Source organism: Canis aureus, chromosome 15, assembly GCF_053574225.1.
Source record: "Canis aureus isolate CA01 chromosome 15, VMU_Caureus_v.1.0, whole genome shotgun sequence".
NCBI classification, from domain to species: domain Eukaryota; kingdom Metazoa; phylum Chordata; class Mammalia; order Carnivora; family Canidae; genus Canis; species Canis aureus.
Genome location: NC_135625.1, coordinates 19,312,342 through 19,337,210, shown reverse-complemented (window position 1 = coordinate 19,337,210; position 24,869 = coordinate 19,312,342). Strand labels below are relative to the sequence as shown.

The 24,869-nt window shown below is 42.5% G+C and overlaps 1 protein-coding gene across 4 annotated transcripts in view; it reads right to left on the bottom strand.

Moving 5' to 3' along the window:
- The window catches only part of WWC2 (WW and C2 domain containing 2), a 205,088-nt gene extending 180,438 nt beyond the window's left edge, over positions 1 to 24,650 (bottom strand). The window contains exon 1 of one of the 4 annotated variants that reach the window (XM_077848656.1): positions 24,442 to 24,650. In XM_077848656.1, coding sequence (XP_077704782.1) covers positions 24,442 to 24,572 — 131 coding nt within the window. In that variant the 5' untranslated portion in view covers positions 24,573 to 24,650. The remainder of the gene's footprint in view (positions 1 to 24,441) is intronic. The other 3 variants (XM_077848655.1, XM_077848653.1, XM_077848654.1) reach the window with 3 other exon arrangements.
- Between the last annotated feature and the right edge of the window lie 219 nt (positions 24,651 to 24,869).

Sequence of the window (24,869 nt, the reverse complement as noted above, 5' to 3'; positions counted from 1 at the left end):
CAGGAAACAGAAATACCAAACTGATCCCTGAAGACAGGGACAAAAACCCAATCAGCCATATAGATACCGAGACAGTCATCCAAGAATGAACCCTTCAGGCAAAGTATGAGATTAAATACATACAGTAAACTATAAACACAAACTCTACCAAACGGCAAGGAACACACAATTCTGATGATACTTGAACTGCTCCAAATTCTTTGTAGGAAGTCAGCGTAAAAATAAAGTACTAGAAAACACTCCAGCAACTCGTGGGCTTCATCCCAAAATTCAAAATTAATTAATCAAATTCATTATATTATTAGCTTAAAGCACAAACTGTACACAGAGAAACGGCATGTGGAAAAGATCCAAATGTAGATTTAAAGCATATCAAAAAATACAGAGACAAATGAAGATCTGTGTGTACAACACCAAGATTTAAGGAACGGTATGTTGCCATCCTTGCCTTCAGGTTTAAAAATATAAAGAATATGACAGGTGCCAGGCACTCAGGAGGGCACTTGATGGGATGAGCACCGGGTGTTATATGTTGGCTAATTGAATTTACATTAAAATTAAAAATAATAGTAAGTAAAAATATAAAGAATATGGATATCTTGGAGGACAGACCCCACCTCACACCCTTCCTTCCTCAGAGACAATTACTATCTTGATGGCAGGGTAGGTCATTCCTGTTTTTAAATCCTGACCACATACGTTTGTATCCACAAAAGCTATATGCTCCAGTTTTGCGGTTTTTTTTTTAAAAATTTACATGAGTGATATATTATACATATACTTGTGAGACTTGCTTTGTTTCTCCAAACACTGTCATCAAGATTTATCTATGTTGATATATGGAAGAAGATTCTAGCTCATTTATTTTAACTGCTGTATAGCATTTCTATTATAGAACTAAGCCATAAAAGTTGTTTATTACAATCCCCTATTGATGGACATTAGGATTGTTGCCAATTTTCTGCTTTTTCAGATCAGGCTACTATGAACTTGGTTGTACATACGTGCAAGAGTTCCTCTGGGGCATACAAATGGAATTTGTAGGAATACAAATGTGTCAAACAACACACGTTGCCATTGGCTCTCCTTAGATTATCGGCCCACATTTCTATCAGCAGTGATAGAAGCTCCTCCACCCCACAACCCCTGCACACTTGAGGTGATCAGGCTTGTTAACCTTAGTCAATCTGATGAAAATGAGATGGTATTTCATCGGGATTCTTACTCTGCGTTTCCCTTTTCACTTACTAGTGAAATCCAAAAATTCATTGATGAGCCTGTTCCCTTTTTCTGAGAACTGGCTGTTAAACTTTTTACCCCGTTTTCTTCTGGGTTCACATTGACTCAGGATAACAAATTTTTATTCACCCAAATACTGACTTTTTATGGTTGTATGCAACACTGGCCCCCCACTTCTTCCATCTTTTAACTTTATTTGCGCCTTTTGCCATGTCAAATTTTTTGTCACCAAACGAATGAATCTTTTCTGAAACAATCTGAACTTTGTCCACACTACCCTGTGACACAGATACCCACCTACCTATAATTTCCTGATAGCTTAAAATCTGTTCTTTCCATGTTGATTTTCCACATTAATCAGTGCACAAATGTTTGTGTATGGGAAAGCACAGGAATGCAAACTCTATTTTTTAATACACGTGGCCTATTGTACCTGCACCTTTTCTGAGTAATCCATTTTTGCCCGACTGATTTTATAATTTGCCTACTATAAAGTTTACAAATCCGTAATAAAAACAGCAATGATCCAACAAAAAAAAATAAAGAATATGAAGACTTGGGGCGCCTGGCCAGCTCAGCCATTGGAGCATGCAAATCTTAATCTCGAGGTTCTAAGTTCGAGCCTCACGTTGGGTGTAGAGGTTACTTAAAAATAAAATCTTAGGGACACCTTGGTTGAGCATCTGCCTTAGGCTCAGGGTGTGATCCCAGGGTCCAGGATCAAGTGCCGCATCAGGCTCCCTGCAGGGAGCCTGCTTCTCCCTCTGCCCATGTCTCTGCCTCTCTGTGTGTCTCTCATGAATAAATAAATAAAATCTTTAAAAAGAATGGGATCCCTGGGTGGCGCAGCGGTTTGGCGCCTGCCTTTGGCCCGGGGCGCGGTCCTGGAGACCCGGGATCGAGTCCCACGTCGGGCTCCCGGTGCATGGAGCCTGCTTCTCCCTCTGCCTGTGTCTCTGCCTCTCTCTCTCTCTCACTGTGTGCCTATCATAAATAAATAAAAGTTTAAAAAAATTTAAAAAAAAAAAAAAAAAAAAAAAAAAAAAATCTTTAAAAAGAAATCTTTAAAAAAAGAATATGAAGACTTGGTTCACGGAGGAGGAAAAATAAATGGCTTTTAAGTAAGTGAAAAAATGTTGTATCTCACTCATAATAGGTGAAAAATGCCATTTCACTGTCATTTTAATTTGCATCTCTCATTAGTAAAAAAAATACTCAATGTTTTGAAATACAGTGCTTGGCAAAGACATGGGGGAAAGGCACTAATTCGAAAGCTGCCGGGAGTAGAAACAGGTACAGCCGCCATGGGCAGCGGGCTGGAGCACCCGATCAAAACTGTAAATGCATATCCGAACACCCGGCTTTTTCACTTCTAGGAATTCACTTGTCTTAAAGAAACTTATACACATTAGTGTCAGTGAAAGACTGTTGTAACAGAAAAATAAAAACAGGGAGGAACTCAAATTTCCATCAATGAAATGGCTCAAAAAGGCTCAGCATACTCGCAGAATAGAACATTAAGAGGCAGTTATATGCAACAGAATGGAACACTTTCAAACACACACTAAGAGGAAAACAGTCCAGGTGTAAAACAGTATTACTTACAACTGTATCAAGAAATACAAAGCTGGGGGGATCCCTGTGTGGCTCAGCGGTCTGGCACCTGCCTTTGGCCTAGGGCGTGATCCCAGAGTCCCGGGATCGAGTCCCACGTCGGGCTCCCGGCATGGAGCCTGCTTCTCCCTCTGCCTGTGTCTCTGCCCTCTCTATGTCTATCATAAATAAATTAATAAATCTAAAAAAAAAGAAAGAAGAAAGAAAGAAAGAAAGAAAGAAAGAAAGAAAGAAAGAAAGAAAGAAAGAAAAGAAAAAAAAAGAAAAGAAAAGAAGAAAAGAAAAGAAAAGAAAGAAAAGAAAAAAAAGAAAGAAAAAAGAAAAGAAGAAAAGAAAAGAAAAGAAAGAAAAGAAAAAAAGAAAAGAAAAGAAAAGAAAAGAAAAGAAAAGAAAAGAAAAGAAAAGAAAAGAAAAGAAAAGAAAAGAAAAGAAAGACAAAGCTGGGGACGCCTGGGTGGCTCAGCAGTTGAGCATCTGCCTTCAGCTCAGGGCATGATCTGGGTTCTGGGGATCGAGTCCCGCATCAGGCTCCCTGTGAGGAGCCTGCTCCTCCCTCTGTCTGTGTCTCTGCCTCTCTGTGTCCCTCATGAACAAATAAATAAAATCTTTAAGAAAGGGATCCCTGGGTGGCGCAGTGGTTTGGCGCCTGCCTTTGGCCCAGGGCACGATCCTGGAGACCCGGGATCGAATCCCACATTGGGCTCCCGGTGCATGGAGCCTGTTTCTCCCTCTGCCTGTGTCTCTGCCTCCCTCTCTCTCTCTCTCTCTCTCTCTGTGACTATCATAAATAAATAAAAATTAAAAAAATAAATAAAAATTAAAAAAATAAAAATTAAAAAATTAAAAAAAAATCTTTAAAAAAAAGCTAAGATATATGTAGAACTATATATGTGCACATATAGTCTTGCATATGATAGAAGATCTCTGGAACAATACACAAGAGACTGGTGACGCCCACTGGGGAGAGAAATGGAGCACCAAGAGGTGTGGGGAGTAGGTTTACTTTTTGCTATCTTTTTGTTCTTGAATTTTGTAACATGTAATTACCTATTCAAAAACTGAGAAAATTTTTTAAATAAAGGGGAAAAATTGCTATGATCCTGACTTGCTAAAATAATGGGGCTTCTTGCACCTCTTACAAGAATGGGGAAAGACTTTAGTTAGTTCGTAAAGATGGAGGATCAGAGTAACAGTGGAGTTGCAGAGCCCAGAAAAGACAGCAAAGATGGGGCAGGTGGGAGAACTATTCATATAAGTGAATAACAAGGAAGTGAAGTTAGGAGGCTAATGCTAAAGAATATGAACATATCTACCTCAAGGTGTTTTAGTAAGAATTAAATAAATTAAGATATGTGGAGAGCCTAGAAGAGCTCCTGGCTCATAGTAAACACTCTATAAATTAAGAGCATTATTATAAAATCCAGGTCACACTCCTATAGGTGCATACCAACCTCTAACTACCCATCACGTGACATATGCAGTGCTGGGAAACACAGCAAAAAATTTTCATTCCAACTTCCAGTGGGTTTTTAATTTAGCAAGAGAGACAGGAAACATGCATACACACTTTCTATACATACACAGTCATTCATAAAAGTGAAACACATTCCATCTTCAGGTATTTCTTGTTTTGGATAAGTACTAATGACCTTTTGACTTCTGAAAAGTGACAAACTTAGTGTACTGTATAAATTCAAAGCCTGCAGTAAAATTCTGGTTCTCTACCTTCTAGTTAAACTTCAGCTTTCTTGGGAAACCTGGGTGGCTCTGTCAATTAGGCATCTGCCTGCGGCTCAGGTCACAATCGCGGGGTCCTGAGATCTAGCCCCACATGGGGCTCCACGCTCAGCAGGCAGTCTACTTGTCTCTCTCCCTCTGAGCGCTCTTTCTCTCTCAAATAAATAAATAAAATACCTTTTTAACCCTCAGGTTTTTTTTTTCAAACTCACAATAGGAAAAGGTTAGTCTCTTTAATAAATGATGAGGGGATCCCTGGGTGGCGCAGCGGTTTGGCGCCTGCCTTTGGCCCAGGGCGCGATCCTGGAGACCCGGGATCGAATCCCACGTCGGGCTCCCGGTGCATGGAGCCTGCTTCTCCCTCTGTCTGTGTCTCTGCCTCTCTCTCTCTCTCTCTCTGTGACTATCATAAAAATAAATAAATAAATAAATAAATAAATAAATGATGGGAAAACTGGACATCTACATGCAAAAGAATGAAGCTGGACCCTTACCTTACACTATATACAAAGATTAACTTAAAATGGACTAAAGATATAAATATAAAGCTCAAAACTAAAACTCCTATAAGAAAAGATAGGGAGAAAAAAAAAAAAAAAAAAAGAAAAGATAGGGAGAAGAATTCCTATCGGATTTGACAACGATTTATTGGTTATGACACTAAAAGCACAGGCAACGGTACAAATAGACACATATGATCACATCAAACTTAAAAACTTGGGGATCCCTGGATGGTGCAGCGGTTTGGCACCTGCCTTTGGCCCAGGGCGCGATCCTGGAGACCCGGGATCGAACCCCACATCAGGCTCCCGGTGCATGGAGCCTGCTTCTCCCTCTGCCTATGTCTCTGCCTCTCTCTCTCTCTCTGTGTGACTATCATAAATAAATAAAAATTTTAAAAAAATAAAAAAATAAAAAATAATTTAAAAAAACAAACTTAAAAACTTTGCACAACAAAGGAAATAACACAGTGAAAAGGCAATCTATGAACTGGAAGAAAATATTTACAAATCATATATGATATATGTGATAAGGGGTTAATACCTGGAATATACAAAGAACTTACTCAATTCCAAAACAACACAAATGACTCAATTCTAAAATGGGCAAAAGAACAGACACGTCTCCAAAAAAGACATACAAATGGCCCATAAGCATATGAAAAGATGCTCACCATCACTAATCATCAGGGAAATACACGCCAAAACCACACTGAGGTACCACCTCACACCCATGAGGATGGCCACTATAAAAAAAAAAAAAAAAAAAATTTAAAACAAGAAAACAGAAAATAACAAGTGCTGGTAAGGATGTAAATAAATTAGAACCCTTTTGTGCAATTGGTGAGAATGCACAATGGTGCAGCCTCTATGCAAAACACTATGGAAGTTCTTCAAAAAATAAAAATAGAAATACCATAGGATCCAGCAGTCCCACTTCTGGGTATATATCCAAAAAAATTAAAAACAGGGTCTCAAAGACATATGTGCATAGCCATGTCACAAACTCAAACTCTCTGAAACTAACAGAAGAGTGGTGGCTGCCAGCAGCAGGGGAGAGGGAAAAGAGGAGCTATTCAATGGATATAATTTCACTTTTGCAAGATGAAAAAGTTCTAGAGCTCTGTGAACAACACAATGTGCATGTTAATACTAGTGTACTACTGTACACTAAAAAATGGTCAAGATGGCAAATTTTATAATATGTGTTTCCGAATACAATTTTTTTAAAAAGCTGTGATAATTAAATGAGAGAATATATTTAGCACACCTACTATATTTCTAGCACATAAAAGACCCTCAATAAATAATTGGGATACTACTATAGATTACCAATTCTAAGAGCTCAGTCAATGGTGGCTTACAAAAATATAACATAGCAAAATGAAATTTAACTCAAGTAAGGAAAAGTTAGGGGACCCCGGGTGGCTCAGTCAGCTAAGCGTCTGTCTTTAACTCAGGTCACGATCCCAGGGTCCTGGAATCAAGCCCTATGTCAAGCTGCCTGTTCAGTGGGGAGTCTGCTTCTCCATCTCCCTTGTCACTTCCCCTGCTTGTACTCTGCCTCGCAAATAAATAAAATCTTAAAAAAAAAAAAAAAAAGTTAGCAAAGAAAAGAAAAGGAGGTGAGTTGGTTTACACACACAGCCACAGGTCCAATATACATTCACAGGTCAAATTATTAAGTTAAATGATCTATATCAAGAAGACGCAATGTAATCAACAGTTTTCCACAAAAAAAAATGCATCCCTATTTTCTTCTATTATTACCGTATTTGAGGCCCGAGCAAATTTTTTGTAAAAAAGGACAGATAATAAATGTTTTACCTTTGGGAGCACAGAGCCTCTGTCTCATTACTCAACTCTGCCTTTATAGTCTGAAAGAGGGGATCCCTGGGTGGCGTAGCGGTTTGGCCTGCCTTTGGCCCAGGGCGCGATCCTGGAGACCCGGGATCGAATCCCACGTCAGGCTCCCGGTGCATGGAGCCTGCTTCTCCCTCTGCCTGTGTCTCTGCCTCTCTCTCTCTCTCTCTCTGTGACTATCATAAATAAATAAAATTAAAAAAAAAACAAAAACAAACAAACAAAAAAGATTATAGTCTGAAAGAGGACAGTATGTCCACAGATGAGTGTGGCTATGTTCCAATAATACTGAATTACAGACTCGAGTTTTTATTTTATATAATTTTCATGTCACGAAGTACTCTTCTTTTGATTTTTTTTCTACCATTTAAAAATGTAAAACCCTTGATTAGGTCATAGGCCATTAAAAAAACAGGTGTGGGGAGGATCCAGGTTCTAGGCCATGGTCTGCCAAGTGCCTTTGAATAGTCCTCTCTGAAACAGAAGAAAGATACCTCAAGTTTAGATGATGTTTTTTTTTTAATATATTTTTTAAGATTTTATCTATTCACTTATGAGAGACATAGAGAGGCAGAGACACAGGCGGAAGGAAAAGCTCCCTATGGGAGCCTGATGCGGGACTGGATCCTAGTATCCCGGGATCACGACCTGAGCCAAAGGCAGACATACAACCACTAAGCCACCCAGGTGCCCCTAGATGATGTTCACTGTATAAAATGTAACTTTTTAAACTTAATTTTCTAATTAAATCAGATAACTGGATAAGAAAGTGCTTAAACTATTTACCTAGCAAAACTAAAATATACAGATATTAGAAATGTTCTCTCCATTGACGACCAACAGGTTATAAACATTTTTCTACCTCTATATTTGGGAAACAATCATCAGCAAAAATTCCACGTATCAATTTAATTGCTTTCCTCCAAAAAAAAAAAAAAAATTGCTTTCCTCCACAATGTTAGTCTTAATAACACCAATAAATAACATTTAAAAATTAATATATGTGTTTTATTTATTCCAACCATCTTATACCAGAGGAATTTAAGAGAATTTCCCCCTAAATTCAGACAAAGCAAAAATTATATGATATTAAATGTGAATGGAGGGACGCCTGGGTGGCTCAGAGGTTGAGCATCTGCCTTCGGCCCAGGGCGTGATCCTGGAGTCCCGGGATCGAGTCCCACATTGGGCTCCCTGCATGGAGCTTGCTCTCTCTGCCTCTCTCTGTGTCTCTAATGAATAAATAAAATCTTTAAAAAAATTTTTTTAAATAAATATGAATGGAAATTTAGGGATATCAAGATTTTAACAAATGTTCTTTAGTTATAAATATAAAACATTTGAGTTTTTCGTCTCTGTAGAGAGGAGTTTAATTTCAATAAGCAGTAAGCTATGCACATAATAATAAAAAGTGGCCCAGAAGTAATTACAGAAAATATAAGTCATTTCCCCAATTACAGTCTTACTCCCCAAAAGTAACTGCCAATAAAGGGTCCTTGCTCAAAACATTCCAGTTGACAAGTATTAGAAGGTAGGCGTGTGTACGAGGGTGTGCATTCTTTAGCTCAAATGGGACCACAGCAGAGATTTTTGAATCTCAGCACCTTTACGTCTTTATCAATTCACAGTATTTCATTTCTATGTGCCATGATTACTCAACATGAATAAAGGTGTTTTTCAATACAACGTATACACACACACACACACACACACACACACACACTTTGAGACAGCTAACCTTGTGACCTTGAAAATTCTAAAATAACTGGTTTTCCAACTAATTCTTCATTTTCCTCTTCAAGGCCAGAAAAGGAAAACCAGCTTACCTGTTAGTTGTTTTTAAATCCTGAAATTATTAATTAACTTAGAGGAGTTAATCTTAAAACAGTAAAAACATCCTTCCTATACTTGCAAAGGGAACCTTTCATCTCCACAGATAGGACATCGCCTCCGTATCTTTTTTTTTAAGATTTTATTTATTTATTCATGAGAGACAAAGAGAGAGAGAGAGAGAGAGAAACAGGCTCCCCACATAGAACCCGATGTGGGACTCGATCCCCAGACAGGGATCATGCCCTACGCCCTGAGCCAAAGGCAGAGGCTCAACCGCTGAGCCACCCAGGTGTCCCATCCAGGCGTCCCATCGCCTCCATCTCTTGATGAAACCAGATGTTTAGATAATTTCCATTTCCCTTGTGACTTTCTTCAAAAACCCACCAACAAACACATTCAAGTTCTTTGGATAGACTGTTTAAGAACTCTCTAATTATCACTATAGATGAATATCAGAATAAAGAATCCGGGAGTTAAAGACAGACCTTGGAACAAGAACTGACAAGAGTGGAAAGGAAATGAACTTCTTATACAAGAGGCATGGGTTAAATGACCATCCTTCTCCAACACTACATGCTCATTTTAAATCCCGGCCCTTATCCCAGAATATATTATCTAGAACTAGCATTCCAGCACTCTATCTGTGCTTTAAAAACTGGTAGCCTAACCAAAAATAAAATAAAGACCCAATTTCAATTTTCAGAATTAAAAATAAGACTTTTGTTCGAAAAAGAAACCACTGTTTTCCAAAGTACAAAAGTGCAGGGCTCCAGAGCTGCTAGGGTGAGGAGGGGCCAGACACCCTCTCCTGAAGGGGGAGAGCTCCGCAAGAGGATCTGAAATCCCAAAGAAAGTTCTGATCCCTTCCTGCACACCGTGTAGAGGGCTGGCGCTTGGGGGTTCAGTCTCAAGAGCGGGCTGGGGCAGAGGCAAGAAAGCAGGAGAAGGACAAAGGGCGTCTCTTTCCCCGAGTCCTGTATTCTCGCAGGGAGAATTAATGACATTATCACTATAAATCCCTAACCCGGCCAGGCCAGGCCCTCTGGCCTCTAACTGGGGAGCTGGCTTCCTTGCCAGGCCAGGCCAAATTCCGGGCGCCCTTCTGGAGCGTGAGCTGGGGGGTGCATCCAGCAGGCAGCAGCTCTCGGCAGGGCCAGGGCAACATTCTCGATTTTCATTCAAATGGGCCAAACCTGAGTCCTGGGCTCCCACCACTCATTTAGGTAAACACCGCTCGTTTGCACAGCACAAAGGAGTATAATCAAAAATCACACAACAGAACCCAAAAGCCCTTCGAAGCAATCACTGGGAGTCAGTGAAGTTTAGCCTGAATACGGTGGAGGGCAAGGACACAAATAGGAGCAGGACAAAAGGAGGCTGTAAGAACGAGATAAAGTGTGCTGCGGGGAGACAAGAGGCAAGGTTTAAACAACAACAACAAAAAAAAGTTGGGAAATTTCAGATAAGTCATGGTTTTTCAATGCAAACCGCTACACACAGTTTCTTTTCAGCCACAACAGTAAACGCAGTCAGACGGGCCACCAACTAAAAGGACTCAACGCTTGGCTACTCGGCTGCAGCCCCGTAAAGTCTTTCCTCATTTGAATAGTATTTTAGGAATGTTTTGTCAATGTGTCGGATGATTATTCACTTCTACTGCATTCTTCCCTTCTCCATGATAATCATGGTCATAGTAATGATTTATTTTAGGAGCAGAACATCCACGACACTAAATGATGACCTTTTTTTAACCTGCTAAAATTCATATATTTATTTGTCCACGTTTCTTTAAAAAAAAAGGGAAAAGTTAACTTTAACAACTGTTGCTCATAGCAACACAGGAACAAAAGATTTTTCACATGCATAATCTAAGCCATTTAATTAAAATTCACAAACTTGGATCTCAAACCAAGTCAAAAGTAGAAATGTAAGAATACTAGATTTCCAGACAGAAGCAGATACACAATACATTGTTTAGCTCCCACAACGACCAATAAAAGCCCAGTAACTGGTGACAGGGATAAAGAATGTGCACGTTACAAGATGCCTCTCCAACTACCGTTTCCGTGACGGCCTGTGTTCTTCCAGGTAAGTTTCGTGGCATAAGTAAAAAACACACCACACTCCCTCTGAGTCTCTATCACTTCCTATTTACAAAGGCTAGGGCTTGTATCCAAATCTAAGCAGTGTAAAGCAAAATATAACATGGCAATTTATAGAAGATGATTGCTCCCCCAAGACTCACGCTCAACTACAAGTAAAAGAGAATTCCAGTCAAGGTCTGTAATTTCCACACTTGTGGCAAAACCATGGTATTCTCAGACAATGGATCTCCCATCAGGGTTTAAATCAGGGTTTAAGCTCTAGGAAAGAATCTGGAAGAGCCAGGACTCAGCTTTATGCTTTGAAAATGCTCCATTCTTGGAGCAGCCCTGGTGGCTCAGCGGTTTAGCGCCGCCTTCAGCCCAGGGCCTGATCCTGGAGACCAGGGATTGAGTCCAATATCAGGCTCCCTGCATGGAGCCTGCTTCTCTCTCTGCCTCTCTCTCTCTCTCTCTCTCTCTCATGAATAAATAAATAAAATCTTTAAAAAAAAAAAAAAAAGAAAGAAAATTCTCCATTCTTAATAACCTGGAGGGGGGTGCAGATGTGTAGGGCACATTTAGGAAAGTGACAGGCCCAAAGAAGCCTGGATTGGGAGAAGGCTGTGGTACAAGGTCAAAGGGTTTTTAGAACCAGAAGACAAGGGATAAAGAGGATTTATAGTATATCGGATCTCAAACCTTGGAATAAGGCAGGACACAGACAACTGAGCTTTACTTGAGTACCAAATACGCACAAGACATTGTTGGATGTCCCCTGAGTACTCAACCAAAGAGAGCCTACCAACTTGTTGGGAAAAATAAAAAATAAATTCTGAAAAAGTAAGAGTTCAATTTGAAGAGTGAAGAGGACACATTTAGATTTAATACAGATGCAAAAACAAGCGCCATATGGGTTAAGGCATTGGCAGACTCCATGTGGCTAGGTTGTTAAGGGAAGCTCCAAGTGTTGAAACTTGGCTATGTACTGGCTACGACTTCCAACCCCAGAGAGGAGGCCCAGGGCTCTTCCTGGCAGTTGTCAGAGGCAGTGCAGAGCTAAATGCACAGCTCTGAAGTCAGAGGTGGCTGGGTTTGGCTGCACAGCTTTTGTGCCTGAAACTACTTACTTAACCCGTTAAGCCTGTTTCCTAAAATGCGGGCAGTAATGGTGCCTTATCAAAGGTTTCATTTATTCAATAAATACTCGTTAGGAGCTCCCACAGAACTAGACACAGAAACCCAACAGTGAGCAAGTGCCCTCATGGGGCCTGAGGTGACATACGAGAAAGGCCCCACAGATGGATGGTAGTTATACCGTTGTCACTGTCATCTTTGTCACTGTCATCTGTAGCATAGCACAACGGAGAAGGGATGTTCCAGTGAGAATACATAAACCACCTTGGCTGGAACAAGGTTTCACAAACCAAGAAATATATGCATACTGAGCCTCAGGTCTATACTTCGTCCTGGGACCTCTTCTTTTCCTTTTCTCCCAGGGATGTTATCCTATCCCACCACCTAAAAATACTATCTACGTATTCCCAAATTTACTATCTCAAGCTCTGAGCTATCTTCCAAAGTCCAACAGGCCGCCTGCTGGATATCTCCACGTGTATGTCTTATTAGGTGTCTCAGACCTCAACTCTAGATTACTGATCCAACTGCATACTAACCAGCCATATTCCTCCCTTGGTCTTTCCTCACCTGTATTATCAGCAAATCCTTCATTTCTCTCTTTTCCTCATACCTCACATAGCCAGAGCATGAGCAAGTTGCTTCCCTTTTACCTAAAAAAATCCCAATCCATTCACTGCTCTCCGTTACCAAAGCCACCATTCTAGTTCAAGATCTAAGGGTTTCTCATCTAGGTTATCTCATTGCAATGGCTCCTACCACAGAGCAGTGATGGCTTGTTACAAATGGATAAGGTTTTACAAAGAAATGTTCCCTTTACGGAAAGACAGTAGGAACACACACATGCACGTACACACATCCCTCCATCCCTCCACCCAACTTAAAACTCACCCTGTGGCTCTCAAATGCCCTTAAAATGTTGACTGATGGTCTACAAGGCCTACCTGGTCAGACCCCTTTTCATGTCTCTGCTTCATCTCACAAGACCCTTGTCCCTTTGTGTCTTTACGCTGTGGTCACGCGGGCTGCCTTTCAGCAATTTGAACATTACCAACTTCCTTTGCATTTTAGGACAGTGGAATCCAGGAGAACTTTCTGCACTGCTGGACTGCACATGTGGCTATACCTGTACATGTGCCCCTGAGCCCTTCACTTGTGGCTAGTGAGACTGAGAAAGATTTTTAACTTTATTTTTGATTGATTTAAATAGCCACATATTACCAGCAGCTATCACAGCCCTTCACGGCAGACTGAACAGGACTAAGGCTCTTCCTCTTCCCGGGCCATCTCAGATCTTCACAGGGCCAACCTAGATCTCCGTGAAAAGTCAGCTCCTTCAAAAGGCCTTTCCTTACCAAGGCACCCAAACTAGCTTCCACTGACACCATGTATCATATCACCCCAGTTTACTTTCATCGAAACACATTCACTGTTGCCTTTTCATTTGTCATCCCTAAACAAGAATATAAAATCCATAGAAGCAGAGACCTTGCCTATTCCATTCAATGCCATGTCCCCAAGATATTGGTTAGGCATACAGTGTTTTCTTTTTTAAAAAAAAAAAGATTTTATTTATTTATTCATGAGAGACACTGAGAGACAGAGAGGCAGAGACACAGGCAGAGGGAGAAGCAGGCTCCATGCAGGGAGCCTGACGCGGGACTCAATTCCGGGACTCCAGGATCACGCTCTGGGTCGAAGGCAGGTGCTAAACTGCTGAGCCACCCAGGGATCCCCCATACAGTGTTTTCAATAAATCTCTGATGAAGGGTTGAACAATTGAATAAGTGACTAGGGGGTCAAGTCAGTAGGCTGGGGACAGATTATGGAGCTGCTGGAAGGCGGCAAAGGTCCTTCAAATACTTACATTTCATTTATATGGGTACAGGGCTCTGCAGCATTCTTAAGTGCCCCGTGAGGACAGGCAGTCTAAGCAGACAGCACAAACGAATGGTGCACATGCAAAGCAGGTCTCCATCCTCAACTGACTTGAAATCAATTTTATGAGAACATTAGTGATGCAGACACACAGATGCTCCTTCCATATGAGACATTAGGAAATCTCTCAAGAATGCATCTATATACATCTAAAGGCATACCTTTGGGGGGGAAGCTGAAAAGGGTATTAGCCAACCAAGTCAGCCCTACACCCTCTGGATCTGCAACAGCAAACCAGGGCATTAATGTTCAGCCAAGTTAAATACCGGTTTATAGTCATTTGGTCCTATGAGAAATGTCATGAGCTGGGCCACTTAGCAGAAAGGGGGGAAGGGAGGCAATGAGGGGAGAGAGTAAACCTCTAACAAGTTGAAATAGCCTGATAATCGGCAAAGGGGGAAAGAACACAGAGCATGGACAGAACGACTGACCAGCCAGACACGAACACAGCTAGACCCCTAAGCCGACAAAGCTGACAGCCCAGGGATATCATGTACAATATGAATTCCACAACATTCATTCACTGTCACAATTTCAAAGAAAAAAACAACAAAAGATTGGCCTTTCCCTGTATCTCTATGAAAAACTAAAACATTAAGGAAAACTGCAGAACGAAGTTCTGCGCTACATGAACCCGCACGCTCGTGCAGTCTTTGGCAATAAAAGTTGTGTCTACCATGCTCTAAATGACGGAGTATCAGTGCCACTTCATAAAATTACCTTCTCATAAAATGGAGCAATGTCAGGAAAGTACACAACACATTCCACAGCCTCGCACGAAGACAGAATCTTAAGCAGGAGCGTAGAGCACAAATCTCTGTGCGTCAGTGCTTACTACGGCTGTCAGCACGGCGCTCGGAGCTGGTGACCCTGCAGCCAGGCCACGCTGGACAAGCCGCACATGCAGAAGCAGCACCAGTGGCACCAAAGAGAAGCCTCTCTGCCCGCCCAAGCCCCCCTGCTCTCTTTTACCAAAATACCAGGGATGCTTTTTAGCTAAAAGTCAGTTGCTATTTTAATAATCACGATAATGTGTGTATTTCTGTACATTTCCTACCCTCACCACCATGGAGACCAAAGTAAGTTAAATGTTCACCTCTGTTCAAATTCTCTCTTGGGAAACCTCAATGCATCCAGTGTTACAGGAGCGAAAGTACGGTCCCCAAAGCTGAACTCTGTTACCCCACCAGGCTCCACTTCCCAGGGGCCCCATTTTCAGTGCTGCTTGCCACTGGCCTCTGGGAACCATGAGTTCTTTTCTTTTTTTCTTTCTTTTTTTTTAAGTTTTATCCATTTATCTTGAGAGAGAGAGGGGACAAGGGGAGGGGCAGAGGGAGAGAGAGACTCTCAAGCAGACCCCTTGCTGAGTGCAGAACCTGACGCGCCTCAAAACCATGACCCTGAGACCATGACCAGAGCCGAAACTAAGAGTCAGACACTCAACCAACTGAGCCAGCCAGGCGCCCCAGAACCATGATTTCTGTACTGGCATCAAGACTAACAATATAGGAAAAATCATTCACAGACTAATACAATCTTATTAGCCTTTCACAGCATCTTTGGAACATCCTTGGCTGTGACAGGCACCCACTTTATAAAAATAATACATGGACTTATTTTCCACTTGATCATCATCACCAATTTTGTGATTTTATACACACCATCAATCTATCACAGGAGAATCTGTTTCTATCAAAAGCGATTACTATATTTATACTTCCAATAGTAAACTGTAAACAACTATGATATCCCCAGAAGTTCATTTTTCTCAGGTCCCTACATCCAATTCCGCCTACTTGAGAAAAATGGGTTTGGAAAACTTAATGTGACATGTTTCATTTCATTAAAAGAAAAGTGTTAAGATAAGCAAGGCAACTCCTCAAACTCAGCATCTATGTCTGATTCATCATTATACTACACAATGCCTAGAGCCCAGGTTATTTATGAAATAAATGGTCATTGATGACTGATACAAACATGCCATTTTATCATATAAGATCAATATTTCTTCTCTATGTTCATACAAAATATTTTTAATTAAGGAGGGCACATGACAAGATGAGCACTGGGTATTATATTATATGCTTGCAAATTAAATTTAAACAAAATTTTAAAAATAAAATATTTTGGGACCCTTGGGAAGCTCAATGGTTGAGCATCTGCCTTTGACTTGGGTCATGATTCCAGGGTCCTGGGATCGAGTTCTGCATCAGGCTCCACTCACAGAGCCTGCTTCTCCCTCTGTCTATGTCTCTGCCTCTCTCTGTGTCTCTCATGAATAAATAAAATAAAGACAAATCTTTAAAAATAAATAAATAAAATAAAATATTTTTAGAAACTTTATCACCCCACTTTATACCAAAGGTTGGCAAAATTTTTCTGTAAAGAGCCAGAGTAAATATTTCAAGCTTTGTGGGCGACATATAATCTCTGTCATATAGTCTTTTCTTTTTATTAGTTATAATCGTTTAATGATGTAAAAGCCATTCTCAGCTGGAGAGTTCTACAAAAACAAGGCTGCAGGCTGGGATTTGGCCCCTGGGCCATAGTTTGCCCACCCTTGTTTCCCAAGTATACAAAAAAAAACCCCATAATTATATAGCAGAGTCACATTCTTACTAAAGAAAAACACTTCCAACTGTTTTGTGTGTTTTTGGTAATCTTTTTAAAATCTACTATTTTTTTGGAACAGTTTAAATTTACAGAAAAAAAGTGTACTTAGTACAGAGCTTCCATATATTCCACACCCAGTAGTAGGATGTTATGTTTATTCAAAATTAATGAACCAGGAATGATACATTCTAATGAACTACAATTCATATTTTTTTCTGAGTTTCTTAGCTTGTACTTCATGTCTTTCATCTGTTCCAGGATCCTATCCAGGATACCATATTACATTTAGTCATCATGTCTCCCTGGGCTCCTCTTGGCCGTGACTGTTTCTCAGACTTTCCTTGTTTCTCATGACCATGACAGTTTTAAGGAGTACAGGTCAGATGATTTTGTAGAATGTCCCTCTACTGAGATTTGGTGGGTGTTTTTCTCATGATTAGACTCGGGATTCTGATAGTTTTGGGGGAGAAAGACTACAAAGAAAAAGTGTCATTATCATCACATCACACCAAGGGGACATCACCATGAGTTATCACCGCTGCTACTCACCTTGATCACCTAGCCAAGGCAGCGTTTGCCAGCTTTCCTCCAACTGTTGCTGCTGTTGTTGTTGTTTTTTAAACAATAAAAATGAGCATGATCCTGGGCAGCCCAGGTGGCTCAGCGGCTTAGCGCTGCCTTCAGCCCAGGGCATGATCCTGGAGACCCGGGATCGAGTCCCGCATCAGGCTCCCTGCATGGAGCCTGCTTCTCCCTCTGCCTGTGTCTCTGCCTCTCTCTCTCTCTCTCTCTCTGTGTCTCTCATGAATAAATAAATAACATCGTTTTTAAAAAAATGAGCATGATCCTTACCGTATATTACTAAACTGAAAGCTTTTAAACATCAACTCATGTTTAATAAGCTGGTCATATATATACACCCATCATTTCCATGATTTATAGCTAGGCCTCTTAAATACATCATATTTGAGATGAAGACAAAAGTTCATATGTTTTTTGCACCGTCTTCTACACTTAATTCCTCTCAATTGCTCCTCCTCACCTTTAGGCTGAATTAAAGGGATATTTAAAGAAAATGTAACAGACAATATTCAAATTTTCTTCCACCTTTTAAATGGTGACAACACAAACTAAATCGTAAGCAACCTGAGCTGGGTTAGAATCCTCCCAGAGGGCAGCCCAGGTGGCTCAGCAGTTTAGCGCCGCCTTCAGCCCAGGGCATGATCCTGGAGGCCCAGGATTGAGTCCTACATAGGGCTCCCTGCATGGAGCCTGCTTCTCTCTCTGCCTGTGTCTCTGCCTCTCTCTCTCTCTCTGTGACTATCATAAATAAATAAAAATTAAAAAAAAAAATTAAAAAAAAAAAAAAAAAGGTGGGAGGCTTGGGTCACAGTAAGGCCAGCAAAACACTCTGCAGAGGGAAATGCAAATCCAAACCGCAGTAAGATGCCACCTCGTGCCCTGGAGAAATGCTTAAAACAAAACAAAACAAACAGAAAATAACAAGTGTTGGTGAGGATGTGGAGAGACTAGAACCCTTGGACACTGCTGGTGGGAATGGCAAAAGGCTTGGCGGATCCTCAAAAAGTTAAACATAGAATTCCCATATGCTGTAGCAGTTCCGCTTCCCGGGATCTACCCAAGAGAACTTCGAGAACATATATTCGTACAAAAATTATACATGAATGCTCACAGCATTACTCGTAATAGCCAAAAGGTGGAAGCAGCCCAAATACCCATCGACCAATGAGTAGATACACGGAGTGTTTACTCCATACAAAAGAGTGTTATTCAAAGTCATAAAAAGGCATGAAGTTCTGTCACAGGCTACAACATAGATGAACCTGGAAAACTTGTGCTAAGTGAAAGAAGCCAGACACGAAGGACACAGATGGTATGATTCCATTTACATGACATTTCCAGAATAGGAACAACCATGAAGACAGCAGGTAGACTGGCGGTTGTCAAAGGCAGCAGAGGTGGGGAAAGAATAGAAGGTGGGCTCCCAGTGGGTACGGGCTTTCTTCTCAGAATGATAAAAATGTTCGGGCATTACAGAAAGGTTATGGTTGCAAGGAACTGGGAGTATACTAAAAACCACTGAATGGTACTTTCAGATGGTTAAAATGGAGAATTTTATGCGATTTTAAAAAAAATCTCAATAAAAAATAGAATAAATCACTGGGGAAAAAAGCCACTGAAGAGAATGGAAACATTCTGAACCACTGTATTTGGTAAATCATGTTTAATCCCAAACTTCCAGACACACACCCTTTAAAAACCCTTTTCCTATTCTGTATACTTCTGTGATAATTTTTCCAATCACAGGAGCTTCAGAAATGAATTAGTCCAAAATTCTAACAAGAAACCAGGTCAACCAATTTTAAATAACTTCAGAGGGCCAGAGCATACAGAGACTCAGGTCCGACCTCACGGAATTTACACTGTATTAGGCTCACATGGTTTCCTATCACCTCAATAACTCCCGCATCAGCAAAATGAAGCTGACTATGCCCTTCTTTACCGGTGGCATCTTTTTCCTACTGACATTTAGTCAAGAAAAGTAAGCACGGACCATTTACAAGGCAATATGTCTAGTCCCACAGGCAGGCAGTGCAAGAGTTTATCAGGCTGCAGGGCAGCTTCTGTAGGTCCCAGTGCTCTTGGGCTTCCCTACAGGAGATTTACTTATTTATTTACTTACTTAAGGATTTTATTTATTCATGAGAGACACAGAGGCAGAGACATAGGAAGAGGGAGAAGCAAGCACCCTGCGAGGAGCCCGATGCAGGACTCGATCCCAGGACCCTGGGATCATACCCTGAGCTGAACGCAGAGGCTGAACCACTGAGCCACCCAGGCGTCCCTTAAGTTGGTAGCTCCTACAGGAGATTTAAATACTGGCTTGCTTGAAGGCCACACACCACAAGGGCTGACTAGCTAACTCACAATTTAGTGATTTGCAGCTTAAAAAAATTTTTACTTATTTATAAATAATAGTCTTTCCTGGAAAAGCAAGTACTGTGCTGCCCTAAGTCTTCCAAAAAAAATTACACTGCGAACTATAGACTATTAAAGTCACTGAAGAAATCTTAGTCATAGACGAAGCAACTACTGTTCCCTCCTGCAAGCATTATAGCAAACTGTGTTGAAAACATGAAATACTTCTTTGGGAATTTTTGGAAGACAGCACAGTTGAGCTTAAATTAGTGCTTCCCAGAGTGTTTAAAGAAACAACAACAACAACAAAAAAAAACCCTTCCTTAACAACCTCTCCACACTTCAAAAACCATAATCATTCAAATAATTCACAGTAACCACTTGGCACCCAAACTCAGCTGGCTGGAGAGGAATGATTTCCGACAATCTATGACAATGGCAGTTGTGATTAAGACTATAAGGGCTGATTTTGTGTTCTTTGCTCTTATAATTCCCATATTTATACTATTAGTCAAAATGTAGTAGCTTAATTCTCTCATTATTTTTAATCTAACTGGAAAATCAATTGTCTCTGGTTGTTGGTGGTTATGGGTATCTTTTTCGAAAGCATAACAATAAGGAACTGGAAGAGAGTAGCTCAACTAGCATTCTTTCATTAATCTAACAACTTTCTTCACTAATTGACCTAACCAACATTCATTTAACATCTCCCATCTACAAAGGACACAGAAAGCAGTAATAAGCAATTAGGTCTCTTGAGGAATTTACACTCTAGCAGTAGGTTTAGCAAAATTACTTGCTTTGACTTTGAAAGAAAGACAATACAGAGTTCCTCAGATCCTAATCACATGCCATAAACTGGGTGTAAAGAGCCAAGAGTTAGCTCAGCCATCAAGGATGCCCAGCTGACATCCTGTTCCTCCTGTCACCCTCCCCCCGCCCCTCCAGAACTTCTGCCCTTCGATTAGAAAGCACACAGGTCACTCAATATCTGATCCTAACCATAAACCAAAGATTATGTCTATCAGCAAATTTTTGTGTGGTGGTAAATCGTTTACATTCAACTAGACAAAATTATTGTATCTCAGGTTAACATTCCATCCAAGGACAGGAAACGAGCAGAATTCTACTGAGAGTGTGTACAACCACTCACCCAGTCTCTGAGGCCTGCCCACTCTAGCCCCCCTATTCCTCTTAAAGGCAATGAATCTTTTCCTATGTTGAATGCAGGGGGGTGTTTTTTAAGCACCACACCATTTGGCCACGATCTATGAGCCACCATAAACACCAACTGGTGTGGTCAAAGGGTGTCCATGGTGCGCAAAACAAGAGGGGAAGGAGGGAGTAGGCCTGTAAATACCAGTTGACCTACTGGGGGGTGGGAGTGGGAGGCAAGGAATCATGGGCAGGGTGATTTCCCCAGAATTGGTAAGGGGGGAGGGAGGAAGGCAAAGTCAAGACCGTTAGAGTAAAATTGTAATCTATTCAGAATCTAGACAGAGCTCTTAACTCTTCCCCAAACAGAACTTCTGACATGCCCAAGAGTACACAGAATTTCCAAGTTCTACCTGGCCCTGCCCTGTCGTTCAATGGGGTCAACCTGGTGAGCCTCCAACCCTGCTCCCAAGGCATTCACGAACCAGACCCTACATACTCAGGGATCTCAGAATCCTAAAAAGTTAACAGGAACCTTTGAAGACCAATAAAAACTGGTCAATCAGCCTGAAAAATCAACAGTAGACCAAGAGGTTCTACTCCACCCAAACACCCCTGAGCATATCCAGGTACTGCAGTGGTCTACAGGAATGACACAGGACACAGGCTCAAGGGTCAAACTATCTGACTTCAAATCCTGGCCACTTTTCATAGCAACGACAATGTCTCTATGACTCCATTTCCTCATCTGTAACCAGAAGATAATAATAGTACTACCTCATAGGACTAATGGGAGAACAGAACGAGACCACAGTTAAGGAGCTTAGCACAGTGACTGTCCCACAATAAACACTGAATAAATATGTGCCAGTACATTCACTATTTCCAGGGCTAACCTGAACTACCGCTCGGTTCCTAAAGCGGAATGACAGCATCACCACTACTACTACTATTTGGCCGGGCCCTAATTATGGACCCCTAACCATCCCTATGAGGTAAGTGGTATTATCTTCATTTTCGAGCTGAAAATGAAGGTTTAGAGGGACTCACAAACTCAGCTAAGCTTACTCAGTTAATAAGTGGTGGGGGAATAAAAACTTTAATCATGTCCCGGCATAGTCTGCACTGTCTCATCTACCTCCAAAAGCTTAGAAGTATTTTAATACTTCGGTATTCTAAAATCACTACTCATTGAACAAAATTTTGCTCTTGTAAAAACCTCCAGCCTTCCTCCCCACGCTAAATCTGCATATTTATCTATATAATCAGAAATACTTCACCAATTCTGAAAGACTGTTAGAATTTTTCTTAACATAAATATAAGTAAGTCCTCATGCCTACTTCAATTAAATGACTTTAAAAGTTCCAAAGTACTGCATACCCACAGTTTATCAAGTCACTTTTCTTCCAGGATTTGTAATTTGATCCTGTAGGAGAATGGGCACACTCCAATTGGCCTGTGTAACATCTCTTTTTCCATATGTTTGGTAAGTGTCTAACAGAAATGACTAGAGTTCATAGTTGTTCCAAATATCCTCTTACACGATTTAGCAAGACTTACAGTCACTTCATTGCCCAAAAAGAAAACACAGATTTAAACTGAGTATGTCAGTAATGACCCCGAAGTCATAGAATTCTTTAAAACTCACAGTGAGATCCAGAAATGTTTATAACCAAATTTATACTTCCAAATACTTAAAGATCTCACTGCTTCAAAGAAAGCTGGAATAATAACAAGTCATCTTATTCAAAACTGTTTATCCACATCAAATGAACTGGTTACCCAGTTTCCTGAAAACAGAGTTCATAATAATTGTTAATCCATTAACAGTTTAAAATAAAAGGCATGCTTGACTTGTTTAAGAAGTAGTGATATGGATAAGCCAAGTCCTATCTTACTTCACTCACTATTTGCTTTACCCAGGCATTACATATTCTTATAATCTTTGTTGGTAAATACGAATGAGACGATAAGAACTGAACATGTGAAATGAAGAGGATCCGAAATGCCTAAATATTTCAAGAATTCACTGCAATTTCAAGAACCTGAAACTCCTGAGTACGAGAAGGCAGAATTACCACATATCTGTAAAAGTCAAATATTTATACAGGTGCCTTAAAAGTCACTGCTGGGTGCACACCATCATCACTGACATTTACTATCTGTTAAACAGTTTCAAGTGCAAGGGCATAAGTCAAATAACTGACCTGGAGCGCGAAGTTTATGACAACAAGGAGTATGTCTGGAGAAACTGTGAAGGTGTGATGCTTGTCATAACTTTCATCGGGCCAGCAACAGGCAGCTAGGCTGTGGCGAGAGAGAACCTCAGCACAGGTGCCTTTTCTCATTTCAGAAAGGCAATCTAGACTGATACCTTCATGGATAATTGAATAGGGATTGTTCCATAAATTTATAATGTCCTTTATGACTTTCTTATAATTACTCCTTGACAGCTTTCAAAAAAACTATATTCTTAAGATAAAAGTTAACGGAGGACATCAAGTATGAAACTACTTCAAATTGAGAAAAGGGGTAAGAAAAGCCCCTAAAAATGATAAGCCCCCAATTGACAATTTGGGACACCTCTTTCGTGGCCAATTTGCAAATTTACTGTAAGGAGTATCTCCTTTTACAATAGTCTAACCTCTTAAAATAAGTCTAACTTTCGGGCAGCCCGAGTGGCTCAGCGGTCTGGTGCCCCCTTGGGCCCAGGGCATGATCCTGGAGACCCAGGATCGAGTCCCACGTGGGGCTCCCTGCATGGGGCCTGCTTTTCCCTCTGCCTGTCTCTGTCTCTGGGTCTTTCATGAATGAATAAATAAAATCTTAAAAAAAAAAAAAAATGTCCTAACTTTCAGAAATTTTCCTTCTAAGGGTAAGAAGACAGATGAGAGAGAGGACCAACGCTGGGGAACATTCAGCAGAAGACTTTTCAGCTCCTGAACTTCTTAAGACGCCGATCTGGTTGCGCTTCTCCTCTTGACCTCGGAGCAGGACTAAAGAGGGTGTGTTGAAAATGAAAACTTACAAGAAAAGAGATCATGCTAATAATAAGCTCAATCTGTGTCCGCGTTCAGGGCACTTCTTTCTTCAAATCAGAACTGGCCTTTTCAAGATCGAGGACTCGGTTCGAGTTTTCAGGTACAACAGTACGCAGTAAACCACCACCCACCACCACCCAGGAAAAGTGTGTCCAGGCTGTGAGGGGCTAGGAGCACCCCCAGGCGGGGCCGGGAGCGGAGGGGCGCCCGGAGCCGCCGCCCCCCCCGCTGCAGGCGCGGGACCTGGGGCCTGAGCCGGTGCGCCCCGTCGGGGACCTGCAGGCCGGCAGGCGGCCCAGGGCAGGCCAGAGATGCCGCAGGTGGCTCGCACGTCGGCCTTGCGGGGAGGCTGCGGGCCCGTCCCGCCTCGCGAAGGCCGAGGCTGCCCTCCAGCCCCGGCGTGGCCCGCCCCAGGCGGAGGCGAGCTCGCGGCGGGGAGGGCGCGGGGGGGCGCTCACCGGACACCCCGCGCCAGCCCCGGGCGCCGGCCGATCCACCCTTCCCTCCCGGCCGGGAGTGTGTCGAGGTCCCAGGGGGCGTCGGAGGCGGGCGTGCAGAGGAGGCCCTGCCAGGGGCGGCTCCTCCGGCCCCCCGCCCCCGCCCCCGCCCCCCCGGCGCCTCCCGCCCGCCCCCTCCCGGCACCCCGAGGCCGGCGACGCCCCGCGCCCCCCGCGCCCCGCGCCCCGCGCCCCCCGCGCCGCCGACCGGCCGGATCTCCCGGACAACAGCCCCGCGGCCCGGCCGCCCACCTGTCCCGGGGGTCGATCCAGCTGGTCCTCCTGGTGTTGTGGTCGATGTAGAAGACCTTGCCGTCGTAGTCCCTGGCCTCCTCCCAGCCCCGGGGTAGCGGCAGCTGCCCGCTCCCGGCCCTCCTAGGCATGGTCGGCGGCCTCGCCGGCGAGCGGCGCCTCCATAGGGACCGGGCGCGGGGCGCGGCGGCGGGGCCGGGGCTGCGGGGCGCGGGGCGCGGGGCGGCGGGGCGCGGGGCGGCGGGGCCACGCGCGGGGGGCGCCCCAGGAAACCCTGCTCTCGGCCCCGCCGGGGATCAGTCCACCATGTCTGCGTCGGAGCTGGCGAGCGAACCCTCCTCCTCCTCCTCCTCCTCCTCCTCCTCGCGGCCGCAGCCGCTGCCTCCGCCTCTTCCTCCTCCTCCTCCCCGTCCCCCTGTGGCCGCCGA